This window comes from Ciconia boyciana, chromosome 19, assembly GCF_034638445.1.
Source record: "Ciconia boyciana chromosome 19, ASM3463844v1, whole genome shotgun sequence".
NCBI lineage: Eukaryota > Metazoa > Chordata > Aves > Ciconiiformes > Ciconiidae > Ciconia > Ciconia boyciana.
The window spans coordinates 8,958,316-8,974,092 of NC_132952.1; the positions used below are offsets into that span (position 1 = coordinate 8,958,316).

The window sequence follows — 15,777 nt, forward strand, 5'->3', positions numbered from 1 at the left end:
AAGCAGGGACAGGGTCAGCGAGCGCTGAGCGCCCTGGGACAGGAGGCCGAAGCACCCGCCGGGGACTCGCCCAAGGACCTTCCCGGCAGAGCAGCAGGTTGGACAACCCCAGCGCAGCCTTTGAGCCTGGCTCTGGTTTTCTGTCCGAGACCACTGACCACCTTTGGGCCAGTGCTCCACCAAAGTTCAGCGGCAGAGGCTTCCCAGCCCTCCACCTTTGCTGGCTGTCCTGGAGAAATTAAAACGACTTTAAAAAAAAAAAAAAAAGCTCATCATTCATAAAGTGTTCATTTTCAACTCTGCTCTGCAAAATGTCTCATTGTGACTTGGAAATGATGTGTAGGCAGAAGATGTACTTTAACATGTGATGATTTTTGTTTAAATTTGCTCTGAAGGTCTTTCTCAGCAGCTCTGCTTTTCTGGAAGCGTTGTTGCATCCCCAGCAATGCTGTGTCTGTTCTGCTGGTGGCTGCTGGTGCATCCCGACAGGCGATGCTGCCGGTGCACTCCAGCAGTGTCCGGCTTGCCCAATGCTGCACGGAGCTGCGGGGAGCAAAAGCCGTTCCCTGGTGCTGCATTTCGCGGGAAGCCCTGTCTGGAGCGGGTAACGAAAGCAGCTCGCCGGTTCCTAATGAAGAAGATGGCTGGCAGTGAGGAGAGGCAGAGCCTCGGCTGCCAATCTGCTCTTAGCACTGGGCGAAGCTGGCCGTGGGATGAGGCTTGGCTGTTGCAAAGTGGTGAGGTGGGAGCGGTGAAGCTTTCCTCTGCCTGGCTGGGGTGCAAGCACTGCAAACGCCGCTGGCTTCCAAATAAAGGCTGAGTAAAAGCTGCTTCAAGAACAACACGTAGTGTGGGAGCGGTGACATGCTTCCTGCAAGAGAAAAACAAGCCTGGACCCTTGAGGTGGAAAAACCGGAGCTTGCCATAGCGCACGTGCCCTAACGCGAGAGAAGCGAGGGGCTGGGGACACGCTGGAGCAGGGACCCGTGGCGAGGGGTGACCGTGTGCCTCGGGACACCGGCAGAGCCGCACATGCCGTGCAGGGGACTGCACTGTTCTGTGCGGGAAAGCGGTTTTGTGGAGTTTAGCTGTGACCTCGCAGGGATCAGTTGCCCCCATCCATAAGGGGCTTTGGCCATGCCTCCCTCTCTGCAGCATCCCGGGATGCTCAGGAGAATCTCCTTGTGATACTGCTCCAGCCATGGTTTATGGCCCTATAAATAGGAGATGTGGCTGCGTAATGCTGGCTTAGTAACTGCGTAAAGCTTTTGTGGCTCAGTGTGGGAGGGCTGAGGGCTTGTTGCTCAGCAGACAGCATTTGAGGCTCCGTTAAGAGCAAACGGCGCTAATTGATGTTGCCACTTGACTGTGTGCCGTTCAGGTTAAAGACGGGGGGAGCCCGGGTCCCCCCGCCCTGGGATTTGCCTGCCCGGCGAGCCGAGCCCGCCGCACGTGCGGCTTCCTCGGGGACGCGTTCCTCTAATTGCCAGAGTCCCGTGCATGACCCCAGCCCTGCTCCCGCTGCTTGCGATAGCATCTCCACCTCATCTGCAGGACTCGAGTAATGAAGCGTCAGTTAATTGACATGGATTAGGACATCCACTTAAGTACCCACCGAAACGTGGGTGATTAATGCTGGGAGCCGTGGCCACGCTTCCTGCCGGGAGCACGGTCGGGCTCTGCCTCTTCCTGGCAGAAGCCGAAGCTCGGCTGAGCCCGCAGCGGCTGGGCGTTACACAGGGAAGCGTTGCCATTTCAGATGCTGGCAAGCACTATTTTAGAAAGAGCTCCCGAGAAGAATAAACCCATTTTCTACAAGTAGTTGCCTTTCATGGGTTTTCTTATTAAGTTTTCTCTGGGAAGGATGAGGTTGAGTTACTCATCTTCTCGTTTCTTGGCTTCGTAAGAGGCTCTCTACTCCTTTAGCATCCTCTGATGTGAAATATTCAGGACTTATTCTGTGTTCCCATCAAAGTGACATATTCTCTGGCAAAATCAATTTTGCTAATTTTTACGGATGAGGATGGAAACGTTTCTTACGGGCATTTCCTTGGGGATGTTCTGCTCAGGTGTCCGGTGGGAAGGGATAGAGTCCATGTTCTTCCCTTTCGTCCTTCCGGAGATCCGGACCTGCGCAGCGCGAGGCTGCTGGCACGTGGACCCGGCGCGGGGGGGGGGTTTGCAAGAAGCCGAGATACCGTGGGAGATGCAATGAATTACAGAGGTTTGCGAAAAGCAGCAAGGGATGCAGGAGGTCTCCCGTTGCCACCAATCTGCCTGGCAGAGACCTCTATCTCTCCTTTGGAGATAACGCTCTGAAAAGTTTAATCACTCCTCCAAAGGGGATTTTTTTTTTAATGAGATGCAAAGCACAGCGATATCTGACTCACTGGCAATTAGGCTCCGGAGGGTGTGTGCCCACAAACAGCACAGTGTTTTCTAGGCGCTCAGAGTGCCTCTGGTGACTCACGTTCACCTTGATCCCGCAGGATTTCGTTTCTGCGGCTGCCGGAGCGGGAGAGCCTGCGAGCTGCCCGGATGCCGCGCGCGTGATGAGGTGGCCACGGCAGGGAGAACGGCATGGGCTTCTCCGTGGAAAAGAAATTGTTCGGTGCTAAAAGGGGATTTAAACCTCTGTATGAAAGGATCAAGAGTCTTTGCCTGGGATTTCATCCCTGCTGCCTTCGCTTTCTATTTTGGTTTGGCTTTTTCTCCATCTTTTTGGGCCGTTCTCTTTTCTCCATGAAGCGTGTCAAGCCGTGAGCCTTCTCCAGCAGCGGGATGTCCCCGCCGCAGGGCTGGGCAGAGCCCTGGTCCCGGGCTTGGGAGCGGGACCGCGGGGTCCGGGAGCTCCCCAGCACCGCACTGGAGCCTCGGCTGGGCCATGCGATGCCCTGCTCTGTGCTCCCCTCCCTCGCGCCCCAGCTCTCGTGCCTTTGCTTTCTCCAGGCTTTCCTATTGATGTTTCACACCTTCAAAGAGTGCTCTGCTGCTGCTTTTTTTTTTTTTTATTCTATTTCTTGCTCCATAAAAGCCATCTGTCTATCTGTCTGCTTTTAGAGGCTTTATTTCTCTCATCTTCTCCATTTCTGTAAGAGTTACTGGATCTTTTGAAATTCTTTACGCTTTCCCTGTGCTCGTTCCCATGTATGGCTGCTGAGGTTTCAGGGCAGGCTGTGCATCCCTGGGCTGCCGGGGACTTCCCAGGAGAAAGTTTGGATCTCGGTTACTCTGGTGTGAATCGCGAGCAGCTCTCGTAGGAGACCACGGTGCCGGAGTTAAGACCGCAGTCAGTTGGATTTCCCAGGGGACCGTGCAGCCCCGTGCGGACGTCCATCCCTCGCCGTGGGAAGGGATGGCTGGGCCCTGTGCCGGTCATCCGGGCGTTTCCAGCGGGGTCAATGCTTGTCTTCACTCCTGGGAAAGTGGAGCTCTTTGGGAGATCGTCATTAAAAATCCCGTTGGAAGATATTTTCTCCTTGGGTATTTTCCACAGTGGTAGTATTTCCCATTGATGCGGATATCTCGGTGGGCAGAGCGGTGGACTCTGATGTGCGGCTCCTGCGAAGCCGCATTGTGTTACAACAATGCAATGAACATATTTTAATTGTTTTATTTTAAAGCTCATTAAGCTGCTACTTTATACCTACTGAGCTAACTTATCTTATTTTTTTTAGATCAAAGCGTTTCCTGCGTACGTTGTAATGACACGCTTGAGCACGTTAATTTAGAAAATAAGATAAGCGCTCGGTTTATTTACCAGCGAAGCGGTGGTGTTAAAGGGCGGTGTAAGCAGTACTTGTACCATGGTCGTCTTCTCTGCGGGTCCCTTCAGAGCCAGAGGGCTGGGTTGAAATAGTCGCTGTCTCTTGAAATCACCATGCCCTCGTGGATATGGGCTTCAGAGGAGGAAAACCCCTTGTAAGGCTCCTTACAGCCTGGGATCTGGCAGGATTATTGCAATCCTGGCATTCGTCTGCTCGGCTCCTGGCAGGGAGAGCCCCTCTCCCGCCGTCCCGTCCCGCAGCGCTCGGGCTTTGCATCACCACGTACACCCTGACGTGGTCGTTTTGGCAGAGGAAGAGGCCTGATGGTCCTGCAGGAGCCGGGCTTTGTCCACAGGTTGATTATACAGGGGGTAGACGTGTGGCAAAGGAAGAGAATTCACCTTCATTTGTGGCTTCGGAGGAAGCGCACCTTCCTCCGTGAGCCCGCAGCTGCATCAGGGAGCTGCTAAACCGATCCGCCATCCTTATTTACTCTGGACAGCATTAGGGATGATCTCTAAGCTCCCGAGTTTAGTGCTCTCATACATATGTCGCAGTCCCTTCCCTTCAGCCGCACCGGTTTTTAAATATGTTTAGTAGAAGGGGAAGGTGTTCTCCGCTCTCGTGGTGGTGATGGGAGAGGGCAGCGTGGTCCCGCACGCCCGGAGACCTCCTGGGTAGCTGTTAGCAAGTAAAGACCAGGAATTGATGTTGTGGTGCAAGCCTTGCCACGTCTCCCTGCCCTGCCCTGCCTCCTTCAAACCGGCTGTGTGCCGGCTCCCTGCGAGTCTTCAGGTGGGGTCCCCTTCTGAAAGGGTCCTCTCGCTTTTTCAGCCCCTCCTGTGCTTATTCGCATTACAGCACTGAGCAGAAGTACCTTTTGCTCCCCATCTTGCCGTGCTGGTGTCTTGCTCTCGCTCCGATGGAGCAGCGATGCAGCCCCGCAGTACCGGCTCCGTCTTCGATCCAGTTAACGTGAGATGCGCTGCTGTTACGGCATACTTCGGTTCCTACCAGAGCTAGGTCTGATACACAGGAATACACGAGGCAGTTTAGATAGAAGCTAAAACAAGGGGGAAAACCCCTGATTTCTTTAGGTTTATGGGATTTTTTTAATATCACCAAGAACGGAGCTCGAGGCTGTGACTCTTCACCAAGATTTTTGGTGGATTTGGAAATCTGAGAGAAACTTCCCAGCAAGTTGTGTCTGAACTGAAGCTCTTGCTGCCTCCTGATCCCCGGCGCTGGTGCAAAATTCGGGGGGGATGAGTGCGATAAGTCGGCGACAGGTGCAGGTTTGGGCTGGAAAGCCAGCGCTCACAAACCCCCTTTATTCGGCGAGACAAAAGCCGAGTGTTATTTCCGACGTGTGATGAAATGCCCCACTGTCCGGCCCTGCCACGCTAAATGCGCGCAGTGTTTGCCGGCTGGGTTGGCCGGGCGCTGGCAGCGTGCAGAGCGGCGGCGGGGGAAGCGGTGGCCGCGCCGTGCCCGCCGGAGGGGATGCTCTAGCCGTACCCCGGGCCGCAGGGGCCGAGCCTGCAGCTGAGCCGTCCCCTCCGGCAAATGCTCGGGGCGGTTTGTCGCCCGGCTGGGGCGGGAGGCAGCGTGGCCGCCGTCCCCCGCCTGCAGCACGCGGGCAGGCAGCGCGGGCGGCTCGGGGCGACGTGCCCAGGCCCTGCCTTGCGACGTCTGGCAGATGAAACCGCAGCCCGCTGGGTCTTCCTGGGGGAGCCAGACTGCGCCTGGAGCTCCTTCTGCCGGAGCAGCGGCGGGTGAATCACCGAGCTCCGGTTTTGCACAGAAATTTGCTGAAGATGTTTCTCCGTCTGAAGGTGCATGCCGACTTCTGGGCTTCCCACCCCTGGCGCTTTTCAAATCCTATCTGAAATAATCCCGCAGGACCGGGGAAAATACTCTACAGCAGATGCTGCGTCCGCTTTAGAGCAAGTCGAACTAGGCTGGCAATCTTGGACAACGTTCACCGGCTCGCTGCGTTAGCTGAGCCCTTGCACTCCTCCTCAGGCTGGCTGTGGGCACCGAGCACCCCTTAGTCCTGTTGGCATCCCTTTAAATGTTTAAAAATGGGAAATGAACTTAAAACCCAGGGTTGAAGTTTGGCTCGGCTTTGGCAGCGACCAGGCACATGGCCGCCGTGGAGCAACCCTGCTTTTGCCTTTGCAGCAATGCCACGTGCGCCTGTTTTCTCAGTTTTCCCCTTTTTTTCTCTTTCCCGCATTGCTCTGCAAGCCCGTGCCGCTTCTTACGGCGTGGGATGCAGCGGTGGGGTCCTGCGCCGGTGGGCTCCAGCACGAGCCCTGGGCTGGTGCTTGGGGCTTTGCCCTTTCTCTGCCTCCGGCGAAGGACGGGACCCGAAGGAGGGAGCAACCAGGGCCGCGGCACCGCTGCGCCAGATCTGCTCTCTGACAGCCTTGGCAGGGTCTGCGCCTACCGCATCAGCATATTGTCGGTACCGCTGGGTATTAATTATGCCTTCCGCACTCGCGGCTATTCAAATGTTAAAATTGTTTATTTGCAGCTGGGCGAGCTCAAGACAGAGGCAGAAAAGCCGCGCGCGAGCGGCTCCCCTCCGCCGCGGAGGGTTTTTAATTTGCGCAGCTCTGAAGGCTGCGAAGCCCAGCGCCGCTTCGGGATGCTGCCTTGGAAATCGGCCGCTGCCACTTGCACGCATGCAGGAAGGGAAAGCAGGAACAGCCAGCACGGCCGATGCACGAGAGGAGGTGCACGGCGCGGGAGGGAAACGCCTCTGCCCCGGTCCCAGGGACCCTTGGAGGACGGTGGCACCACCGGCGAGCCCCAATGCCCCCCTCTCCTCCGCGGGACGCGGCTCCCCAAGCGCAGGCAGGGACGGATCCGGCTGCCGCTGTCTCGCCGTTCCTGTCCTGGGGAGGACCCCCTGCTCCCCAGCTCCGGCTGACCCCTTTCCGCCCCGTTTTCCGGGGGAAATGGGCGCCGTCTGCCTGGCTGCGAAAGCGTGGTGGTGAGAATTCAGCCTATTTCACCCTCTGCTGATTTCCCGCCGTGATAACTCCCATCCCTTCCGCTGCGGGAAGCGGTGCAGGTTTAATTACTTGTGGGGAGAAGGGGGAGAGCAGAGGAACTTAGGACTTGTTTCAAATATCACTTTTATTAGTAGGTAATCCTGAAGCTCAGTTCTGTAATATAGATAGGTAGTGATGTGGCACATTTAATTTACCTAGTGCTACTGTGTGTCAGCTTTTGTGCCCTAATTCCCACTCCTGGCTTTAAAGAGCTTGGCAGCCATGTTTTCTCAAATTTGTAATTATCTTGGTAGAAGTCGTGGCTGCAGACGGCGCAGTGAATAGTAAGTTCCCAGTTCCCATTGGGTCTGGGTTCAGAGCGACTCGTTTCGGAGCAAAACATCGCTTAGGAGAGAGGTGCTCGGGTCGGCGGTGCCCGCGGTCCCGCGCCTCTGCTGCTGGTGCCCAGGGGAGCGGGGCGGGGTGCGGTGGGTGCTGTGCTGGGTGCCCCGCTGGGGTGGTCCGCGGGGTCTCCGGCTGATCTCACGGCGTAACTCACCGCGTGCCTTTCGGCACCTGTCCGTGCCGCCCTCGCGCGGCAACGCGCTGCGTCCTTCCTCCCAGCCCCGGCGAGGCCGGTCCCGTTCTGGCCTGGCGGGAAACAGCGATGCTCTATTTCCATGGCGATGGCGGGGAGTGTCACAACAAAGGACAGTCGCTGCACTGCAGGGATCGTCACACAGGGAAGCGGGGCTGGAGAGGAGAGCAGCTGCGGCAGGCGCCGGGTCTACAGTCCCCGCCTCGGCGAGGACGCGCGATTGCGGGCCGAGTATCTGCCACGCTGAAACTTTCCCCTCTTCCTCTTGCTCCAGCGTGAAAGTCGCCCGCTGAGATGCCGCCAAGATGCAGCGGCCTCCTTCTTTCTCCAGCCAGCGAGTTCCTGCAAATACTCTCACAACGTGTCACGCCCCGAACGCCTTTGTAGGACACGCAGCCGCGCTGCCAAGGATGCTTCTCCTAGAGCATGGCGCCCGCTTTCCTGCCGTGTCTTGCCTGGGACGAGCAGACATCGCCCCGTCCCTCCGGCCACGGCTCCCGCTCATGCTCCAGGCTTTTGCCAGAATATTTTTGTCTCTGTCTTGCTTGGTGTTTGGAGATATGAAATGCTCAGAGTTCGTAAATCATCCCAACAAGGACATAACCTTGATTCCCTGTGCAATACCAATAGATTACCTAACAGGAGGCATGAAATGGAAGAATGGCTCCATTTGTATAATTCTGCATTAAAAATCAGCCTATTCTGCATTTAATGCTGCCTGTGAAGTGTCTCCACAGTCAGGGGAGAAAGGGGCCGGTGTTGGAGAGCAAACAAGTACCTTATGTAAGGGACGCAAATAGGCACCTCTCGCCGGCGCTGCCCTGGGAGTCACACTCGAGCGAGCCTTTTCAGGCGCTGGGGAAATGGCTTATGTGGAAACGGCTTGCAAGCTGCTGACAGGTTGTGTTTTGCAGTTTGTCAGAGCCACTCGGTGCCCATGATCCCAGTTAATTGCTCAGACGGATTACCAAACTCGGGGATTTCTGGGTGCTCAGCGGTCGCCTGGTTTTGCAGCCGCTGGATTAACCCATGTCCTGCCCGCAGCATTGGGGCTCGCCGGTGGTGCCACCGTCCTCCAAGGGTCCCTGGGACCGGGGCAGAGGCGTTTCCCTCCCGCGCCGTGCACCTCCTCTCGTGCATCGGCCGTGCTGGCTGTTCCTGCTTTCCCTTCCTGCATGTGTGCAAGTGGCAGCGGCCGATTTCCAAGGCAGCATCCCGAAGCGGCGCTGGGCTTTGCAGCCTTCAGAGCTGCGCAAATTAAAAACCCAGGCATTGCAGCGAAGCGGCAGCTTCTCTGGAAGCTCTGGCTCTCGCTGGGGCATGGCAGAGTGGGTAGGAGAAGTAGCCTGGCGCAAGGATGAGGTGGCACCTAGCCGAGGACCGGCACGGGGGTGCTGCCAGCCCTGGGCTCGGGGGGGTCTCGCTCCCATCGTGCTGCTGGCCCCTGTGCTCCCACAGCCACCTCTGCTCTGGGGGTGCTCACGCTGGCTGCCTCTGTGGCTAGAAATGCAAAATAACGTGCGTGGAGGGTGGCAGAGGGGGGGGTTTCCTCCATTTGTCCTGACTGCTCTCATCTTTTGCCTGTGCACTGTTTTTCCTACGGATTTCTGTCCAACTTCCATACTGTACTGCGCTGCCAGTGCATGGAGCTCCATTGTTTCAAAAGCACTAAGCAACCCTCAATGCTCCTCATTGATCTGGAGACATCGCGTAGCTGATGCAAGCAGTGCTCCGTGCCTGCGTAGCCCGTGCACGTGCTTCAGAGCAGCAGCGGCGTTGCAGGGGCTGTGGCTGCGAAGCAGCAGCCCTGGGGCGATGGGCCCGGCTGATGCCCGAGGGGCAGCGGATTCGGGTTCACAGCTGGGATGTGGGTCGAGGGGGGCCGGGGGCTGCCTTTCCCAGGCCGCTGCTTCACGTGTATCCCAGGACAGAGATAATCTTGCATTTTCAGCTCTGCAGCAATCCGAGATCAGGAATTACCGAAGCATTTCTCTTGCTTGTGCGTGTTCCTCAAAATGCTCGGGGTCTTCTGGCTGTACACGAAGCTTCATCAGGGTGGGAGGGATTCGGTCGTCCCGGCTTTCCCGGTGGAGAAGGAGCTGAAGGCACGCAGGGCTGGTGGCAAGAGCCACGTTGCTGCTGCCCGTGGGGACGGTGAGACCGGAGGAGCCGGGCAGCATCACCGCGCCAGCCCCAGACACGAAAGCGCCCTGGCAGCCTCTTCCCAGCCAGTGAAGAGTGCGGCGAGCTCGCGTCCTCCGGCCTCCTCAAAATTAATCTCTCTCTTAAGTGCCAACTTTCCTCCTCTTCAAAGCAAACAGCTGCATCTGAAAGGATTTGAGAAGGGATTTTCATACTGGGGAGAATTCTGAAACGTGTCGTGTACGGTGGGAGGGCTGCGATGGCTCCGTCTGAAACACCTTCACCACCCGTAACTCCATCGCCTTTAAAACAGATTGGTTGGGCTCAGCAAAGCAACCCTGGAGCGCTTAACGTGCATGATCCCTGTAATTATCTGAGTAGTTTCCTGGAAATCTGCTTTTGTACTTCTCGTGAAGTGCAGGTAAATATTTGTAGCAGTTTCCCTTACTGTGTGAGAATACGGCCGCCTCTCCATCCATTAAGCCGCGGGAGCGGATTTATGGTTCACAGGAGCAAAGGCTTCGGATGAGGAGGGCGAAGAAGGGATTTCACCTTCTCAAATATCCCCGCTGCTCGTTTCCTTTTTTAACCCAATTTCAGAGTTTTGTTGAATTTTTTCCTTGAGTTTGAGAAGTACTTTGGGATAATGTTCCCATTCACCTCCAAGATGGCAAAAGAAATACCATGAAAATTGCCCACACTCCCCATGTCTCTTTGCAATGGAAAAAAAAAGTTGTGTGTGTTTATGGGGGTGGTCATGAATAATCAAAATCCTGACTTGCAGAGCGTTCAGCGAGCAGCGTAATCGAGGCCCTGCCTCGTGCATCCCTCAGCCCACCACGGAACCCCAGCCGGGGCTGGGTCCGTGCCCCCAGACTGAGGCAGACGGGTGCTACGTGCACGGCCGACCGATTTGTCCCCTTCCCTACGACAGGAACCCCCCCTTTGAGTGCAAGTTGGTGAGTTATTCCATGCACTGAGAGCAGCGAAGGTTCCTCTTGCCTCTGCTTTCCAGCCGGTGGGATGCAGCTTGTGCAGCTGGAGGAGGGTTTGTGCCATTTGATGTCTCAGCAAAGCTCAAACGTCCTCCCAGCAGCGGTGACTTTCTGCTCGTGCCTCCCGAGAGGCGAGCGGACGCTCTCCTGCCCGGTGCGGCGATGGGGAGGCAGAGGCACGGGGACTCCCCGGGGGGGCACGGCGGGAGCAGCGGGCTTTCGTGGGACGGCTCGGGGTTTTTTGGAGCAAACGCAAGGTAGCGGGACCTCCGGGCTGGACGTGTCCCCGCGCCCTGGGCTGCCCTTGGGCCACGTCTCTCTCGCCGCCGGCTTTGGCAGGGTGCTCGAGTGGGGCCGGGGGAGCGGGAGGGGTGGCAGGGGGAGGAACGGGTGGTCCTGCAGCGGAGCCCAGGGCCCCTGGTGCCGCCGGCCCCGCCACACGCTGCCGCATCCCCGCATCCCTGCCGCCGCCGCGCTGAGCACATCGCGCTGCGTTGCCTAGACAACGGCAACTCCTACACACTGCTATTTATTCTGAAGGACACTTGCTCTTATCTGTTGTTGCAAAGCCCTCAAAAGATTGCATGCCACGCAAAATTCCTCCGAGGTAACCGGACTCGCTGCTCCCGTCCCAAAAGCCATCTCCTGGGGACATGCCAGCCAGCAGGGTGGCCAGGAGGATGCTCCTTGGGTGGCAGTCCCTTGGCGGGCATCACTTGAGGGGACGCAGGTGGGAGGGTGACCCACGCCGTCCTTGGGGCAGGACAGGGTGCTGCTAGGGGCTCTGCCTGCCTCGTGCTGCCCCGTATGAGCCATGGGTGTCCCCCGCCATCTCCTTCCCCATCACCAGAGGTTGTGGCCTGGGGAGCGATGCCAGGAGCAAGGGACACCCCTGCCTGTGGGGTCACCCAGCCCTGCCTGGCCACGCTTGGGCACAGCCTTTCTGCTGTGCTGGCCTGAAGCCAGCGGTTGCACGGTGCATTTTCCTTGCGTGTCTGCCCAGTGCTGCAGGGGAGCAAGGCAGTGATGCTCGGGCAGGTCCCGTGCAGGAGCAAACCCCTGTGAGCTCGGGGCTGCCATCAGTGCAGCTTGAGAACGTCATGAGCAAGCAGGAGGAAATGGGAAGAGGGGAAAAATCTGTTTTTCCTGCGAGCTGCCAATCCCGAGTACCGAGGACTGGCATTTTGTCTTTCAGAAGCTTCCACGCAGCAGCTGGGATTTAGCGAGCACCAAGTTTGGGCTGGGCGCATCTTCCCTCGCCTCGTTCAGCGGCCGTTAATAAAAGTGCCTCGTGCGCTGCTTCCTCGCGGAGAGCTGGAGGGGCAGGGAGGAGGTTTGGGGGTGCGCACGGGTGGTGCGAGAGGTGGTACCCGGTGAGCGTAGCACCGGGAGGTGCCCGGCACCTCTCCTTCCTTGCGAGGAGACATTTCAGATGGCGTTAGGGAGTCAGGCAGAGGCTGAAATCGAGCCTGACGTGCCGCTGGAGTGAATATGAGCATTGCTAAGGTGAATCTGTGTTGAATGCTCTCGCTGGAAGCCGGAGCTCCTGAGTCCTCGCCGGTGGAGACGGGGCGTTGCCTGTGGCACTGCCGATGCAGGGCACGCAGGGGATGCTCTTCGTGCTGCCCCCCACGGCACTGCCACCGCTCCGCCGGCCTCTAAAAAAAACCCCACCAACAACATGTTTTGGGTGGTTTGGTTTTTTTGAAGCCTTGAAATCCTTCCTCCCCCAGCCTGAACTATTTTGGTTTATGTTGTCTGTTTCTGGCTCTTCCCTTTCTCCTTCTGCGCTCTTTCCCTGCGTTGCCTTATTCCTCCCCAAAATAAATGCTGTTACGCTTTGAAAAAATACCCAATTAGGAAGAAAAAAAGAGATCCTCTGAGCAGAAAAAGACTGTGCCTGAGAGTATCCAGGTCAGATCCTTTAGCTTCATTTGCTCACGCATGGAGGGAGTGTACAAATGCTTCTGTCAACCAGATGCACATTTTGTAGTGCTACCAAGGACTTTACGGGGCGCAGCGCTGCGGAGGATTAGTCTATTTAGCCATATAAAGCTCTCATTAACTCCTGCTGAGTTCGACAAAAGTCTTTCTTGTGTAAAAGCTGAATAAAATGGAGTAAAGATTTTTGGGCTTTGGCCTAATGACTTTTTTCAGGCAGAGGCGGGGGGACAACAAGAAAAATTTGTGTATCAGGCATTTTCTTACTGCGAAACACCGTGCTTCACGTGGGGTAGCGTCTTAGGGGAAGGTGCGGTGCCGCTGAGGAAGGGAGAGGGCTTTGCCGTGACCTGACCTGATGGCGGCACGTTACATCAAAGCAAAGTTTTAAATAACGAGCCTGCCGACAGTTCAGCGTGATTCCCTGCTATTCTGTGAGAGAGGGAGCAGGGAAAGGGGCTGCTCATCCTTCCCTGCTAGGCTGGGGGCTTCACCGAGGAGACACCTGGCGCGGCACCCGGTGAGTCCCCGGGCCGCGGGGTCGCATTCGGCGCTGGGCGCTGCTCTCCGCAGGAGGGGATGCTCCAGCTGTGGCGTGGGCGACCTGCTCGATAGGAGATGGGTTACAGGTGCAAACACAGGAGCGTGGGTCCCTTCTGCTTCAGCTCATTGAGGGATTAATACCGCCGTCCTCTGCGGGCTCGCTCCTTGTACCTTGCCTTGGAAGCTGGGGAGCAGGGGTCGGGCTCCTGCTGAGACCACGGAGCAAAGGCTCTCGCCGCTGGCGCTCCCCTTGTGCCATCTGCTTTAGAAATTCATCTAAACCGGCTGAGTTTGGGCAACGCAGACGCTGGCCGCTCACTTGGGGCGTTTTGCGGTAAAACCCATCCTCAAGTCATTCACGGCGTTCACAGATCCACTGAAAAGCAGCAAAGTCACGTTTTCGGATGGGGGTCCTTGATCTGCCTTGTTCGTGGTGGTGGGTTTTGAGATGGGAGGAGGGTGGGGACAGGGTGCAGGGTGCCCTGCAATGCTGTTTCGGGGGGTGCTGGCCGGAGCCCCGGGGGAAGATGGCGGCACCGCTCTCCTGCGCTGCCGGGGCTCGGGGAGCCGGGGCATGCCGTGCGGGGAGGGAGCGCTGGGTTGCTCCCCTGCCTTTCTAACACGGTCATTGTCTGTCCGCAGGTCAAGTTGCCCGCTCGGAAGCCATGCTTGGATTTTAATAGCCATGTTCCACCTAGCCATGGACCTTGCCAGCTGCCAGCCGCCAGCCAGCAGCGCTGGGGGGAGGCTCTCGCCGCGGCCGGTGCTCCGGCACAGACTGTCCCGCAGCTCGCCGTGGGGCGTGGGGAGCGGGGAGGAGCTGCGGCGCCCCGGCCCCCCCTGGACCTGCGCCCCCACGCCCCCCCCGCAGAGACCCCGCTCTCGCCGGCCACCCCCGGCCGCCCTGCTGCCTGCCGGCCGCCCCCTGCGCCGGCCCCGCTCCCGGCGGGGCCGGCGGCACCTGCGCGGCCGCGGCTTCGCCCCATGGGACGGGCGGTCCACGGCGCTGCCCGAGGTCATCGTCTGGGGCCCCACGGGCGAGGAGGACTCCCTGGAGAGCAGCACGCTGCCCGGCGCTTTCGCCACCACCACCGCCACCACCACCGCCGCGACCACCACCGCCACCGCTGCCACCGCTGCCGCCACGCCGCCTCCCGCGCCCCCCAGCACCCCGGCTCCCGCGCCTGGTGGGGACGTGCCCCGCAGCAGCCCTGGCCGCACCAGCACCGCCGAGCCGGCCGCCGGCCACAGCAGTGGCAGCAAGGATGCTCGCCCGCCCCGCGGGCTGGGAGACAGCACAGGTAGGGTCTGCCGGGGGGCCGGGGGCTGCGGCGGGTAAATGGGGAGGGCTGGGGGGTCCTGGGGCGGAGGGGTCACTGCGGCACGAGCTTGCCGGGCGGCAGCACCGCCTCGGACGGAGATAAATGCATGATGTTAAACAAGAGCACTCGGGAGGCAAACGGCAGCTCTGATTCATTGCTTTTATCAGAGGCGTTTTCCAGCAGCTTGCTGTGTTTTTTCCCATTAGCCGTATCCATCCACAGCCCATCTCCTGTAATCGTATTTAGCATGGTGCTCGGGCACGGCAATGCGTTCCCCCAGCGCTATCTGCTGCGTGGACATGGATGGGAAAGCTGCTTCCCATTTATTTTAAATTATATTTGTTATTGCCAGTATTAAACTGTGGGATACCATAGTATAGTTTACAGAATTTATTCACTGTGCATCGACTGCTTTTAGCCCACAGTGATTTTCTAGTCGAATCGAAAAAGAATTTTATGGGCTAATCTTAATCCCAATTAATTTACCTACCCTGCCCTGCTTGGCAGAAAGAGGCAAGGTAACCATAATGTTGTTCCTGACTTAGAGGAGTTATTTATAGCGGCAAAAAACCTCCTAACCTACGCACCTTTTAAAAAAACGCTGGAATTGGCTGGATAAATTAGCAAGGGAGTATCGGTAACGACTGCCGGCGCGAGCTGCGAGCTGCACGACGAGCTCTTCAGCCACATCTCCCCCGATCTGCCGTGGTCGGCGCCTCCGGCCTCGGTGGCATCGTCTGGTCCGGCTGCGCGGGGTCCGGGGGGCTCGTTGCCGTCAGCCGGCTGCGGCAGCCTGTCGGCCTGCTCCGTTTGCAGCACGTGGGAGGATGGCCCCGGGCATGTGCTGTAGCTTAACCGAGTCGGCTGCCTCGTCGAGGCGAGGACGAGCTGCCGGTGCTGCCGCGTGCCTGCCGGTGCGCCGCTGCCGCCGCTGCCCTCCCCGGCCGGCAGATCGGCAGCGAGCCGTGTCCCCGGCGGTCTCCCAGGGGGCCGGCTGCTTTAATCTGCCGGCTCTTAGCTCTCATTAGGGGCTTTTTCCAGGATCGGAGGTTTTGCTAATTAACTTATTTTCACCGAGTGGTGAATGCGATAAACTCCTTCCTGGGGCTAAAGCACCTTTTTGATCTCAGCCCATCCACCCTACATTGAAAAGCGCCTGAGCTCCGGATCTGCTTTTCCTTCTGCTGCTGGGGCTGAGCGCCCGGGAGAGCGTTTCGGGAGCGAGCGGCCAATGCCGTCTCGAAGCACCGGCCACGGTTTTGCTGGCAAGGCGCCTGTGCGAGGCCATGCATTTTTCAAGCCCAGCTCCTCTCTGTTATATAAGCTTTAGCGGCTGGAAGTGTTTGTTCTCTGCTGGGAAAAACATATGGCTACAAATTAGGATTAGGTAACTTGTCTGTACTTTTTATTTGCCTCAGCGAGCATTGCAAATCCCCGTCCTGCCGTCCTGTAAGGTGCCGCACGTCG

At 58.0% G+C, this 15,777-nt stretch overlaps 1 protein-coding gene across 2 annotated transcripts in view; it reads left to right on the forward strand.

Annotated features, from left to right (window-relative positions):
* The window catches only part of AJAP1 (adherens junctions associated protein 1), a 41,168-nt gene that overhangs the window by 5,050 nt on the left and 20,341 nt on the right, over positions 1 to 15,777 (forward strand). For both annotated transcript variants that reach the window (XM_072884024.1, XM_072884025.1), the window contains exon 2: positions 13,631 to 14,289. In XM_072884024.1, coding sequence (XP_072740125.1) covers positions 13,631 to 14,289 — 659 coding nt within the window. The remainder of the gene's footprint in view (positions 1 to 13,630; positions 14,290 to 15,777) is intronic.